At 41.2% G+C, this 14,039-nt stretch overlaps 1 protein-coding gene across 1 annotated transcript in view; it reads left to right on the top strand.

Annotated features, from left to right (window-relative positions):
• The first annotated feature begins 4,417 nt into the window (after positions 1 to 4,417).
• The window catches only part of ACTR3 (actin related protein 3), a 30,010-nt gene continuing 20,388 nt past the window's right edge, over positions 4,418 to 14,039 (top strand). The window contains exon 1 of the mRNA XM_054381512.1: positions 4,418 to 4,472. Within this exon, the coding sequence (XP_054237487.1) occupies positions 4,429 to 4,472 (44 nt within the window). The 5' untranslated portion in view covers positions 4,418 to 4,428. The remainder of the gene's footprint in view (positions 4,473 to 14,039) is intronic.

The following is a 14,039-nucleotide window of genomic DNA, read 5'->3' as shown; positions in this document are numbered from 1 at the left end:
ACCATGTGCAGCTCATGAAATTACATGCCTCCCATATGGCTGTTGCTATAGCTATGCCAAAATCAACCAAAAATCAACCAATAACATTATTTTTGCTTGTGGCCCTTCCTGGAAGATATCTAGATACATCTTATGTCAGGGTAGACAAAACAGTTTCTTCTTTAGCTCTCTGTAGTATTCTAGCAACTAGCTGGCAACATTTATCTATATTAAAATATATATCCATCAGAACATGATGGATAAATGATTAAGCAATATACTCTGTAATAAATATTTACAATAATACAAATACTACAGAATAGTGACTACTGGCTAATGGATATGTCGAAGGAGTCTCGGGAGGACGGAGTCAGGGTATTTTAAGTCCAGTGATAGGACAAGGGGCAATGGGTGCAAGCTGGAGCATAGAAAGTTCCACATAAACATAAGGAAAACTTTTTTCACTGAGGGTGACAGAGCTCTGGAACAGGCTGCTCACAGAGGTTGTGGAGTCTCCTTCTCTGGGGACATTCAAAATCCACCTGGATGCATTTCTGTGTGACCTACTCTAGGTGATCCTGCTCTGGCAGGGGAGTTGGACTCAATCTTTTGAGGTCCCTTCCAGCTCCCAATATTCTGTGATTCTGTGATGTACTAGACCTGATTTTCGTTGGCTGTTTCTCTAGCTTTTATTCTCAGCTTTACTTGGGCTTATGAGATATTCATTCTGATGTACTGGATATTAACCTGCCTTTTAAATTCAGTTTATACCAGTCTAAATGGCAACGAGTCGACAAAGGAAAGATCAGACCCTCAGCCCTCACGAGCATTTCCAAAGTACCTTTACCCCTGCAACTTTTACTTCCTTTTGTTTTACCTTGTTCCTTGCACTTGACGGTGCTTCCCAGGACTTGATCTATATATGGATTCACAGAGTTCTTCTTTCTGAATGCTCAAGGGCAGACCATTAACTGCATGAAAATGATCCAGAATGAGCAGGATGCTGAAAAGCTTCCCACATAGCTCAGCAAGTGATTCGTAATGCTTTTGTATAGGTATGTACTTTTTCAGGCTGAAGGACTTGGAAAATTTTAGTATGTAGTATTGTTGGAGCTAGTCATTCGCACCTGCATCATGGAAAAGTAGGGAACCCCAAAATATTTAGATAAAAATTACGGAAATTTGTCTGAAAATTCCCTCCACCTGAATCAAACAGTTAGAGGACTCCTGTGTTTACTTGTTGACTAATAGAAATGCTTTCCTTCTGAACTTTTTTTGTTCTGATTCCTTATGCATTTTTATTCATCCACATTTCTCTTTTTATATTTACATATATAAAATGTATGGCCAGGGAGTTCAGTCTTTCAAATCCTTCCCTTGCAAAACTGTGATTGACTTGGCATCTTGATACTGAAAGAAATCCTATGCTTTTTGGTCCTCAAGGGTAAATTCCATTGCAATTCAGTAAAATAAAATGCACCAGCACTGCCCTTTTTCAATGTCATTCTTAATGGAGACTTAGGAATAACACAAGAGATTGCAATGTTGCTTAACAGATTTGTTTCCTTTTCCATATGAACAGCACTATTTTTTGTTCCTGCTCAGAACAGAAAAAAAACTCATACTCACAAGGCAGAAAAAAGTTAAATCCAGCCATGGAGTATTTTCTGTAGAGTACATTACATTAAGTGCTTGTGGGTGTGATTGTTCAAAAGAGAAATGCTAGCAAAAAGTCAGCATCATACTTTCATCTGTCTACTGTTTGTCTTTTGACTTCGCTATTAAAGCTTATCTAGACTAATCCAGAGTATTATTTGAAAATATTAGGTAGTAAAGAACAGTCAGGTATGGTACACTACCGATTACAATGTTCAGAACTCACTGTGGCTGGGCATAGTAACTCAGTGGTGCTCATCTCCTCTGTGATGGCTCTACGAGCTGTACAGCCAGGACAAGACCTGCCAGACACTTTCTGCCTGCCATAGTTTTTTGGCCCTCATCTCATGTGCCTCAGGGGGGTTACTTGAACTCGGGCAACTGGAGTGCTAAACCGCTCTCGTTCCAGGGCTCCATCTGCCAGACACAGCAGTTGAACCTGCTGCATGTATAACCCTGCATACCAGGTTATAAAACCAAGAGGAAAGTGAAAAGTCTGCATAGTATTTTATATACTACATGTATTTATTTTTATTTTATATACTAAGTGTATTTATTTTAGATAAATATGTACCTATGCATACACACGTGTGTGCATTAAAAAAAGGCTGTTTGTACTTTATCTGAACGGCTTTCAGATAATCATCTTTCATATTCTAGCACAGCATAGCTCACAGGTTAGACAAGATACTGCAGAAATTCCTTTCATTATCTGTAAACTGCCTCATAATGTGCTATACATAATTGGCTTTGACATTAACATTAAAATGCTAATATTCTCAATATCTCCTTTCCTTGATTATGTTTCTCAGGCAAATCTGGCAGCCCACAGAAGCCAGATGGTGGCTTGAACTTCACAACTGAACTGTAGCAGCTGCTGCACAAAGGGAAGGTCTTGCTCCCTCCTACCTCAGCCTGAAGGGCTGGTACCTAGTCCTTCCTTTGCACTGGCACTGACTCTTGTCTAGCCTTACAGTGAACTCAAAGAATGAGCTTATTACTTAGACACAGCTTAAACTAAGTAAGGAGGAACAACGCTTGAAGGGGAAAGGCCTCTATGAGGATAGCTTGAGGACTGGTGGCTCCTTAAGGTATGCAGTAACACATCCAGCAAGGCTCGGGACTCATCAGCCTGGGCACGTCTCACGGTAGATGACTGAGATGAGGTGGGCAGACCCAAATATAGTCAGGTTCAACCAAGAGTCGAGGCTATCAAACAAGCTCATAGTAGTGAAAACAGATCCAAAGTGAAGCCAAGATACCAGTTTGCAGACTAGGACAAAGACCCCTGATGGCAACTAGGGAGGCCCATAGGGCCAAAGCAATTCTATTATCAATCCAGAAAGCAAGGCTAGAACAACACACACCTACAGTACAGATCAGACAAAAACTGAACGCCCAGGTCTGAGTTTAAGTGGTTCTTCTGTGCCCTTGAGCAGGAATTGTGGGGCAGAGGCTCCTAGTGAGGCTGATTAAGGCCATTAAGGCCCCTTAGTGCATGCTGAGCCCTGACAATTACCCCTTTTGATGGACTACTGAATTTGTCCTTAGCATGATATTGGATTATAGCATCAAACACATCCTCACATTACCAAGGTAGTAGCAGCACAGGACTGAAAACATCTGAAAGCCTCACTACTGGAACTGTTAAAACATTAAAATATTTGTAAACAAACACAAAATACACCTTGAGGCAAGAACGGGCCAGGCCTGGTCGACACAGCAGTCTGTCTTTCAAAGTTTGAAGGGCTCTGAAAGGTGGAGAGAGAAAGCAAGCTCGAGAATGGAGCTTTTGATTTTGTTCACCTGAATGCCAAACAGCACATGTCCTTGCCCCCTTTGCGGCCAAAAACCCTAATGGAGGCCTAAGGCTGAGCCCAAGAAGCGATGGACACCACTGAGCCCCATCAGCAGGTGTGCTGCGATGGCTGATCAGGGCACGGCCATGGTTGTCTGTTGAGGTTACATGGGAGCACGGTACAGGCTGGTGGGCACACGCAGCCAGTGCTAGTGGGAGGCTGGGAAAAGCTACATGCTCAGCTGGCCTGACTCTGCCACCCCTCCCCCCATGTCAGGCTGTGGCTTCTAAAGGATGGAGAGCATGAAAGGTGGGTTTGGCACTCCTGTGGAGGTGTATGTTATAAGGGCTTGAGGGTTTCCTTTGAATACAGCTAGGTGGAATCAGGTTGTCAGGGAGAGTATTGCTGCCCAGGGCTGGGGTTGTGGGGTATGTGGTACCTTCCCCAGCAGGTGTTAGTGTCTGGCAGTGCCAACAATGACCACGACGACCGGGGCCTCCTGCACTTTCCCTGGCACGTTTTCTGGAAAGGGTTTTCACCTCTCAGCAGCAGGGCTTGCAGGAAGTCGTCCCCTCGTAATTTCCAGCACACTCCTCACACCGCATAACCCCTTACCCCGTCTTCTTTCAGGTTTTCAGCATTACACTACCGCCTCAAATTCTTCCCTCGCTTGCCGCGCCTGAGGAAGCCGCCAGCGGCTCGGTAAGAATTCTCCATCTTGCCCGCTCCGCACCGCCTCACAGGGGCGAGGCCGCGAGATCCGACGTCACCGAGGGCTGGGGTTGTCGCGCCCGCCCTCGCCGCCGCGCGCAGGGAGGGGCGGGTCAGCCATCTTGGGCTCGCCGGGCCGTGCCTGCGAGAGAGCGGGGGGGGGAGGGAGCGCCCGCCTTGCGGAAGTGCCCTCACTCCCCGCCGCTGAGCCCAGTCCCGCCGAGCCCTGCCGGAGCGCGCCTAGGGCTGCCCGCCGTCCCCAGCACCGCCGCTACCGAGGAGCATGGCAGGGCGGCTTCCGGCCTGTGTGGTGGACTGCGGCACGGGGTGAGCGACGGCTGGGGCGGCCGCTGACAGCTCAGTGCCGCCCGGGGCGGGGCCGGGCGGGTTCCGCTGCTGCAGATGGCGGCGGGGGTCGCGCTACCCGTGGCTGGGCCGGGTAGCCGCGCCCGAACGGTCTGCGGTGCCGGTAACGGGAGGGCCGGGCCGGGCCAGGTTGAGGGAAGCAGCCGTCTGCCTTTTCTTTCCCTCCCCTCTTCGTTGGGCCCTTCACGGGCACCCTGTGGGGAAGGGTGTCCCGGGCCGGCCCTGCTTCCTCGCCGTCAGTCGGCGCCTCTGGTAGCCGAGGAGTACCGGAGCCGCGCCCCCTACCCATTCCCTCGCTCCCGCGGAGCCCTCGGGCCGCCCGCCGGGTCGGGACACTCAGAGCAGCCGCCTGCAGCTTCTCGGCTGATGACTGCTGGGGTGCGGAGGACCCTGTGCGGCTGCCGGAGCCAGGATTGTGAGGCTGCCTGCGAGCTCCTGAAATGCCCCCGCTGAGAGCGGGCATCTCTCTGCTGGGTGCCGTCTGGGGGTTTTCCTGTATTTAATTTTTACTTTTTTTTTTTTTTTTTAAATATGTGGATAATGTCATTTATTCTGGGTTACTTCTCTCTGTGGAAGAAAAAGAACCCTCCCCCTCCATTGAGCAAGCGCAGAGGAACTTCCTTAGTTTTGTCAAAGCCTCTTCCTGCTTTCGGGCTTTTATACCTTATAAGGCAGTTTTCAGTGTCAAACCTGAACCAAATCTGTTTTAGAAACTCATCTTTTTATTTAGCATCTACTAGATGATGAAGAGAATGCGGTGCCAGAGATATATAGCATAAAAAGCGATTCGAGAGTAGCCCCTTGGGGTGCAGGTTCACTTTTATACCGTGGCATGGCTCCCGGAGGCTTTGGTTTGGGGAGCAAGCCCTTAGAGGTGTCTAGGAAATCGACCTGGAAGGGTTATGTGGTACAGCTTACAGGAATGCACTCAGGAAGTGAAAACTACTCTGTGACCTGCCATCTGTGGGGTGATTTTAAGGATTAAATACTTAATTTTAGGCATTATGCATCAGGATTTTACTGAAAAAGAAAGTATTGGTATATTTTCAAAGCTCTTCATCTAGCACTGATGGCCTGCTGATTGTTTAACTTGTCTTTTTCTTTCACTTCTCATTTGTCTTGCTAGACATAGTTAAATTTCTAAGATTGCGGAGTAGGTACAGATACAGTACTCTGAAATGACGTATTCATTTGAAATTCAGGCACTTGTTTTTTGAAAGCACAGGTTCATCTTCCTTTCAAGTGTCTGGTACACTGTATTAAGTTGGTCTTTAAGAAGAGCAGGATATATATGCGTTTGTAAAGTCTGCATGTTTGACAGTTGTATGAAGTCATACATGTAGTTAGAGCAAGGATTAAAGCCTTGAATTCTGTGGGATAAAGGAAGGTTAGCACAACAGGAATGAGAGTGTGTGGCTGAGTGTAATGGAAGTTGTGTGAGTTGACCATGATGTGTACATGCACTATTTATCTTTCAAAACAAAAGATGTGTAATGTACTCTGCTGCAGTGTTGAGTGCTGTAATGCACTCTAAAGGCTTTTTCCCATCCCACCTGTTTGTGCATTGTGAGTAGTCCCATTAAAGTCAGTAATTATGCCTTTATAGGTTTGCAGAGCATAGGTTCTGACCACTGAAGTACAGAGGTTCACTTACAGCTTTTAGAGATCCCAAGCAGGAACAGCATGCTAGCATATAGCTGCATAAGAAATTCCTATTTTTAATGAGAGGTGTACTGAGGGACCTGTATGTTAAAGCAAATGTTCCTGACGAAGATCTGTAAGTACTCCATTAATCGACCTAAGTGTATGGGATGTACTCTGTAACATACTTGAATATGAAGTCAAGCAAGTCTCACTCCTATTTTATGTATTTCCCTCCAGTCTTCAAAGAACTCTTAAGACACATTTTTTTGTTCATCTGTTTTGTTTTAACGCAGCCCAACCTTTTCTGCTTTCTGAGCTTTCCTTTCTGGTGCATTTTCTAGCCCAAGCTTGTTTTTTTCCTGAAGTTCAGGAAACTGGAGGCAAAGATTTTTAGCACTGGAAACATTACAGAGCATTGGAGTTGATGGAATTCATTAGAGAAAGGTGTAAAGTGGTGATTTTACAGAGGGAAAAAAAAACCCTAAACTTGAGGTAAATAAGGAACAGGTGGGTAGTAGTGCAGTGGGATGTGATAGCATAATCATGCTTATAGCTTTGGGTTTAACTGGTGCAGCACTCCCAGCTCATCTCATTTTGTGTGTATAGGTGAGTGCATGACATAATTTATGTCAGCTTTGTGCTCTCTGCAGATCAGCTGAGATCTCACCTAGGGTACTGTCTTGTCTAGTGAAAGAAAGCAGAGAAATTAAAGAAAACCCTCTGAAAACAGGAAGAGGTTCCAAAAATAACAACTGTATCAGAGAAGAACTGTGTTGTTTAGGATAGGCAAGGCACAAATCTTCCAATAAGTATGATTTTCTTTCAGAGGGAGGGGATGATAATTTACAGCCCAAGGAGAACTGAATCAGTAGAAGGGCAAATGTAGGAGAGGTGTTAAAGATGTCCTAGTATGTGTCTTGTGCTTGTAGGCATGGGTTCAGTTTGTTGATCTGAGTGTTGGTTGTTTTTTTTTTTTTTTATGGTTTTGTATGTTCGTTCTTGTCAGCTAAAATTGAGGGCATAGACATGAATGAGAATGGTGTCAGAGCTGTGCTTTTCAGCATCAGCCTGCGCAGATAAACCATGTTTTAGGAACCCCTTTGAAAGCATAAGGAGACCAAAGCACAGAAGAGGTTGGGAAGATAACATAATTTCTGTCATTTGAGGTTTTAACAGGTTAGTCAAACTTGGGGACCGTAAGACTGCACGCCATACAGCTGGAGCTGCCAAATGGGTGAAGTCAGTGACATAGCAATCAGATTATGGGTGCAGCAAAAATTCTTCCAGTGTTACATTTGTTATCTAGAAATTTGCATTCTTTGTTTAAGCAAACCTGATACCTAGAAAATAAGGTAATTGATGCTAGTAAGAGTAGGTAAATACTTAATTGTGGTTTTAAAAAGCTACTTGCCTGAAGCAGTGTCCTTTTATACACAATAAAGTTACAGGCACAGAAATGAAAAATCTGAAGAGTTTAGTTGATTTAGCACAATTTAAACCCAAGATTATTTATTTTTATAATTCATAGCATTGTTTGGTTTAAAGTATGTTGCTATCTTGTTAGGAAACTTATAAAAAAACATTGTGAACTTCATTGTCAAGAAGTCTTTGTTCACATTAATGCTGAATTCGATTTCACTCAACTGCTGTGAGCCCCTTTCTTTCCATTCTTTCCACAAAATACGGGCACCATGTCCCTCAGCAATGACCTATGAAGAAGCACTTGTGTGCTGTTCTCTTCATATCCATCAAAAGTGGTAGGTTTTTATGATGTTCACTAACTCAGTATGATGCTGCGTGTGAGTTACTTCAGAATGTGGTGTATCTACATGTTTTAAGATAAAAATACAAAAAGGGGAAAATAACATGGAAGTATTTCCACGAAGTGTATGAACAATACACTAAAGAATGAAAAAGGCTCTTACTCATTTTGTGATCTCAGTAGGCTGCAATCTTTTGCTCTGTGCCTTTTGGGTATTTGAGTAGTCCTTGCTGCCTGTTCTACAGGCGAACAGGGCACAGCCTGCAAGTCATGATTAAAAGCTCTTCCTTCGCCACTTCAGAATTTAGCTTGATTACATTGACAAGTAAATTTTAGCTGTGTCCTTCTGTGTGAATGCATTTCTCTTTTCACCTTGGTGTAAACTTGTGTAACACTGAATTAGCTCATGTGGGATGGCAGATAATTGCAAGTGCTCAAATTAATGACTCAAGCTGAGCTAAAGTAAATGGCTGTGTAACCTACTGCAGTTCCAAAAGAATAACTTAATTTTAGCAGTAAAATGATTTAAAGGAAACTATTTGTGTATTCTATCCCTAAACTTTCTGGTTTCTATAGGCCTGTGTGCAGTTTTTCTGTGGCTGCCAGGTAGATCTATTCAACACTCAAAGTGTTGCTGGTGACCAGTTCCTCTAAAGTACCGTAGAGTCTTTGGTAGTATTGTGTATGTTAGCCTTCTCTTGAGTAGATTTGTGGTGGGGAAAAAGTATCTTTTCTTGCATCTTGCTTTTTTAGATTTCCTCTCCTATGCTAAGCTAGACCCCTTTTTCACTTCCCTTTCACAGGTTACAAAAATGGGTGTTGGGGTTTTCTCCCTCCTCCTTTCTTGAATGCTAGGGAAAAGGTTTTGGAGTTTACTGGAGAAAGACTCGCTATTCATGATAAGAAGCACAAGAGGCTCTCTGCATCAAGGCAGTCTGAGGTCCCTCTGAGCTGAGAGCCTGGAAAGTTGTGATTGTGGCTGCTCGGGATTTCCAAGCTTTCTCAGTGTGAATTTGCAGACTGTGCGTTGGAATGAGACACATATCTCTGAGTTTCTTGGCTGTTCAGTTTATTTAACTAGTTTTGCTGTGAATGAAGGATAAAATTTGGCACATGAAACCTCAGAGAAGCTGAAGTTGGCTGGTACTCAGGTGGTGTGCACAATGGAGTGAGCTTTGCATTGAGGGACCTCTCTACAAAGCCAAATTCTCTAATTTTCATACAACATTTGTATAGCATCATGTTCTTATGTAGACCGAAGTATTTATGAGTTGAGTATCTTCTGATGTGAGAAGTTATGACAGGATTACGTCCTGTTTCTCTTTTGGGTTTTGAACTTGATAGTGTAAATAGGTACAAGATCCCTGAAGAGCTATTAATCTTCACTAGACAGCAAAGATACATGAGACAGGAAATCCAGTGCTATAAAGCAAGGTAAGGGGAAGTAGCAGCCTGTATTTCTTTGCTCTGCAATTTTTTTTTAGTATCTTATACTGGACTGTGAAATGGTTTTTCTTTCCTAATGGTCCAGATGGGTTATTTCCACAGATTTTCAAATCATACCTTGTATTTAGTACACATATTTCAGCACTGTGATGTTGTGGCAGTTAATATTTCAACTGGATATCTTGTCATGACCTTCTGTGGGTTACAGTGTTCATAAAAATATTCTCTTTATATGTCTTCGCAGAAGTAAATTTTCAGTATGGAAACCATGAACAAAATAATTCCATAATGGAATATGGAAAAAATATTCTTCCAGGATTTTAGGAGTATCTTTTGCTTGCCACTACCCAAAGGGTTTAGGGAGGGAAGGGGGAATGCTTCGTCCTTACCGTGGAACAAGGAGTTGTGCTAAGCTGAGAATTGTGGTGTAGTACATTATTTAAAAATAATTGCAAATGGGTTCTGAAGACCCATGATGTCCTGTGGTGGCTCTTTAATGACTCTAATAGATCACAGCCTGTGTTGTAGTGCTAAGTGCAAAGAACGTACAACATCATTAGCAATAACAGGAATCCAGATATAAATATTTCTATATGCCCATTTATTTATTGAATTCCTTTATAGGAATTGGTTTTTATCTTATTCGAATGTGTCAGAAGCCATCCAAGATGCATAGCACCTTCCAGTTGTCCTCTTTCTACCTTTTTTTTTTTCGCTTGCATCCATCCTGCTTAAGCTTGACAGATTAGATATATATATATATTTTAAAAGGGGAGAAGGGATCAGCACTTCAGAGTGGAGGACAAACCCACTTGGATCCATGGGATGAATTTGTAAAGTTAATGATAAATGAGCCACCTTCTATGTACAACAGAGCTTGTACTGAGTTACTGACAGCAGAGTATGGTCTGGATTGTGAGGAAATGTTGGAGGGAGGATAGGGTTGTGGGTGGGACAGGGAAGGTTCCCTACTTGTTTCATGGTTGTTTAGTACCTGGCTTGAACTTTTTGCCCAGGAAGGCTGTTGATTTTGTGAGTCTGATGGATAGGAGTTGCTAGGAGTTCAGAAGTACTGTACAAGCTCCAAGTCATAATCCATCATCTATTACTTTATAGGTACATCTATAAAACTTTGCAGTTGGTCTTTTAGTTCATGCAATTTAGAAGTTTCAACATAATGTTTCAACATTTAGTTTCGTGACTGCAGACATTCTTTGGGAAATGCAAAAAGGCTTTGACAGTCTCAAGCAAACTTTAGTTTTAACTATGGGGAAGCATTAAATTCAAAGGTAACTAAAAACTTATCTCAGTTTGTCCTCAAATTCATGAGTTTTTTTCTGCTCTGCACAGGAAAAGGAATTTCTATTGTTTTAATTTTTGATTTGTTTTAGACAACAAAATACAATTAGATGCACCAGTCTAACAAAAACAATCTTTCAGTATATGCTTAAAAATACTGTTTTGTTTGCAAGATGGTTAGAGTTTTATGATTATTTTAACCAAAAAAAATGTAGCATCTGACCTTTCCAAGTGCTAGTGGTGATAATATATTGCACTTCTTTTTTGGTAAAAATCAGCTATCAAGAAGGAATATAACCAAAACCGAAAAAGTAATTGCTTCATCCACCGATGAAGGGTATAGTTCAGTTTCTTTTTTTTTTTTTTTTTAATTCTGATCATGAGTTTGCATTTTTAAGACTAGACATGGAAAAATTCTAGATAAATTTAGATTTTTTTGTTTTCTCTGGGATTTCCTTTTTATTATTCTCTTGTGGTCATTGCAAGTGTTTGCAGCTGTTCACAGGATGTGTTTTGGCATGCTCAGTCTGTAGAGAGCAAGATGGAAACGGTCTGTTGATAATTTATTTTGGTTGTACCCTGCTATCAATGAATGAATCCAAATACTTATTCAGTTGATGATCTCTTACCTGTTTTTTTTTTTTTTTTCCCCCCCCAATGCTGGCAGTTTCTTTGTCATGACTTGTTTCAGATTTATCATGCTGTTTATCATCTGCAAGAGCTTTCACAATGACTGCTTGCATATTTGCGTTCAGACCTCAGAATCTCTGTGGTCTTGTTAAAAGAGACCTGCTTTTTTATATTAAACAAAATCCAGTGGTATGTTTTTGTCCGCGGTTTAGTGGGGTATTTTTTTCTGCAGGACAACTGTTTCTAACTAGAAACTGTCTTTTAATAAAAGCGTGGGGTAACATGGTAAATATGTAAAGTTATATATATATATATATATATATATATATATATATATATACATATATTTTATGTAGGCCTGTTATTGATGGAAAACATTTGGTTACCTACTGAAATGCTGAAATGGTAGCCAGTGAGCTTGGCAGATTGGAAGTGTGCTGGGGCAGTGCTTGCAGTGTGCTGCTTTTCTCCTGTCTGTGCTCTCTCTGGTTTCATTTTACCCTCTGCTCAGATTGGTGAGATTGGGATGATAGTATGGTACCTGTTGGTTCAAAGCTGGAGCTCTCAAGTGCTGAAATTGTGCAAGTAGCAAGCACATATACTCCACTCCTTTATGTGTAATAACTTCACGGTTTCAGCCACTGTATTGCATTTATTTGGCAAGTTCTGTTAGGTTTCTCTCTGCTATGTCTCTTTCTGTATTGTATGACTTATATTTTGCCTATTTAATTTCCTCCAGTGTGAGATTTTGTTTACTTGGAAATTATGTATTTGTTGATTCAGTTATCCCTCCTTGTTTTACCTGCTGAGAATTATGTATAGTTAATCTATTGGGTTTTTTTTCCTTCCTGAAAAATGTCTCTACAATGGTAGTTTATTTTGGGCAAATGATGTGTAAAGTTGCCAAATTAATCTCCCTCTCATAAGTAAATTATGTTATTAAGGAATTAATCATACAGACTTCCAAACTTCTGGGGCATTCTTGCCTCATCATTTGAAAATATTACATGGAGTGATCAGACTTGTGGAAAATGTTCTGAAAACTTGCATAGAAGTGAAATAAATGTATTATAAAACCTGTTGGTATAGGCTGTATTGTGTGGGTGCGGTGTAACACAGAAGCACTGTTAAGACACTTTTAAAAATAAATTAGTCTCAAAGGAAGCAGTAAGTAAAAAGAGAGCATTCTACTTGTGCCAACACAAACTACGTTAATTATACAAAGATAGTATCCAAAGCCATTTGCTCTTCTTACTTTGAGGAAAATGTAATCGAAGGAAAGCTAACTGTATTTTCTCTGTTAAAGTACATGTCAGCATTAAATATTTGAAATTAATTTTACAAGTATAAATAAAATTGATGAGGATTCTGAATTTAGATGGTAGTCTCATCAGAATGCCTGCACTCGGATTTCGTTAGTCTTAAACACTTAAATACAGGCTGATTTTTTTTTTTTTTTTTTTTCCTACACGCTTTTCATGACTCAGTCATGAGCTAGTGTCTTGTGGTAATAAATACGTCTTAACTTCCTGTTTACTTTTAGGAGAATACTTTCAAGTTATCAATGCTGGTAGTTTTTGGTTTTGGTTTGTTCTTTTTAAAGTTTTGATGCAAGTAAACATAGAGCAAATTTGAATGTTGATTTTTCTTCTACTCTGTTCAAGTATTAAGAAAATTAGAAGCAGCACAGTATGGTAGCTTCCTCTGTTCTCCAGACTGGTGTAAAAACTGTTACCTGGAGACTTACTACAACACACGTGAGTTTGAGTGCAGTATAGCACAGGCTGCTTTTGCCTCAACCTTCCACTTTGTCATGCACCTGGAGGGTTCTAATTTGGCTGTTCGTGTAGGTTTTGCTACCCATTTTAACTAGATTTACTAGCAAGCATTACAGTCATGTCTGTGCTTTGGATTGTACATATAGCTGCTGATAAAAAGCAGTGCTGAGTATATATTTTTGTCCAGAATATAGTCGTAAGCTAACCCTTTATAGAGGTGGTGTTTTCCTATTTAGGAAATAAATGTTTGTTAAAAGCATTTCTCTTCCAAGCTGCTTTTGAACTCAGTTTTCAAATTGTGTACCACTTCAATGTGCTTATGGTTTGTTTTACTGTGACAGCTACAGTATGTAGCCAAGAAGTATTTGTTGTCAAGGTGAAAGTTCTCATTCAAGTGGACTGATATTTTTCAGGAGAAAAACTGTAAGAAAATTGTTTCAAGTGTACACTAATGCAGTATAATTCCAAGGCCAAGATTGCAGACTGCCAGATTTGTAACAGCCCTGGTGTCTAGGAGTCCCTTTTGTCATTGAAATTGTAAATTGTACCATCCTTCTATGTGTCTCATCCACAATTCTCAAGATTTGTCATCTGAGAGCGCTTCTACTCTTGTGTGCTTTTTTTTCCATTTATAGAGCGAATTCTTTGGCTTTTGATATTGATTACTTAAAACATTTTCAATCAACAAGTGTTTTAAAACTTGGCAAAAGCTGTTGCTATTTAAAAACGCAAACTAGTGATGTGTAAAAGGAAATCTATATTAACTAAAGTATATTAACTAAAGATATAAAAGTGGGAAAAGCATGACTCATTTAGAAATCTGTTGCTCTCTTGAGTTCTATCAAGGACATTTGAGAGGAAATAGTAAACTAACACAAGTCCCATTTTCCTAATATAATCAGTTCTTCAGGGACTTCTGATCTGCTGCTTAACCAATTAGTACCTGATGCTAAAGCTGGAACCTTTTTT

This window comes from Indicator indicator, chromosome 5 (assembly GCF_027791375.1).
Source record: "Indicator indicator isolate 239-I01 chromosome 5, UM_Iind_1.1, whole genome shotgun sequence".
Lineage (NCBI taxonomy): Eukaryota > Metazoa > Chordata > Aves > Piciformes > Indicatoridae > Indicator > Indicator indicator.
Note: the sequence above shows the minus strand (reverse complement) of the source record. Positions and strands in the feature narration are given on the sequence as shown.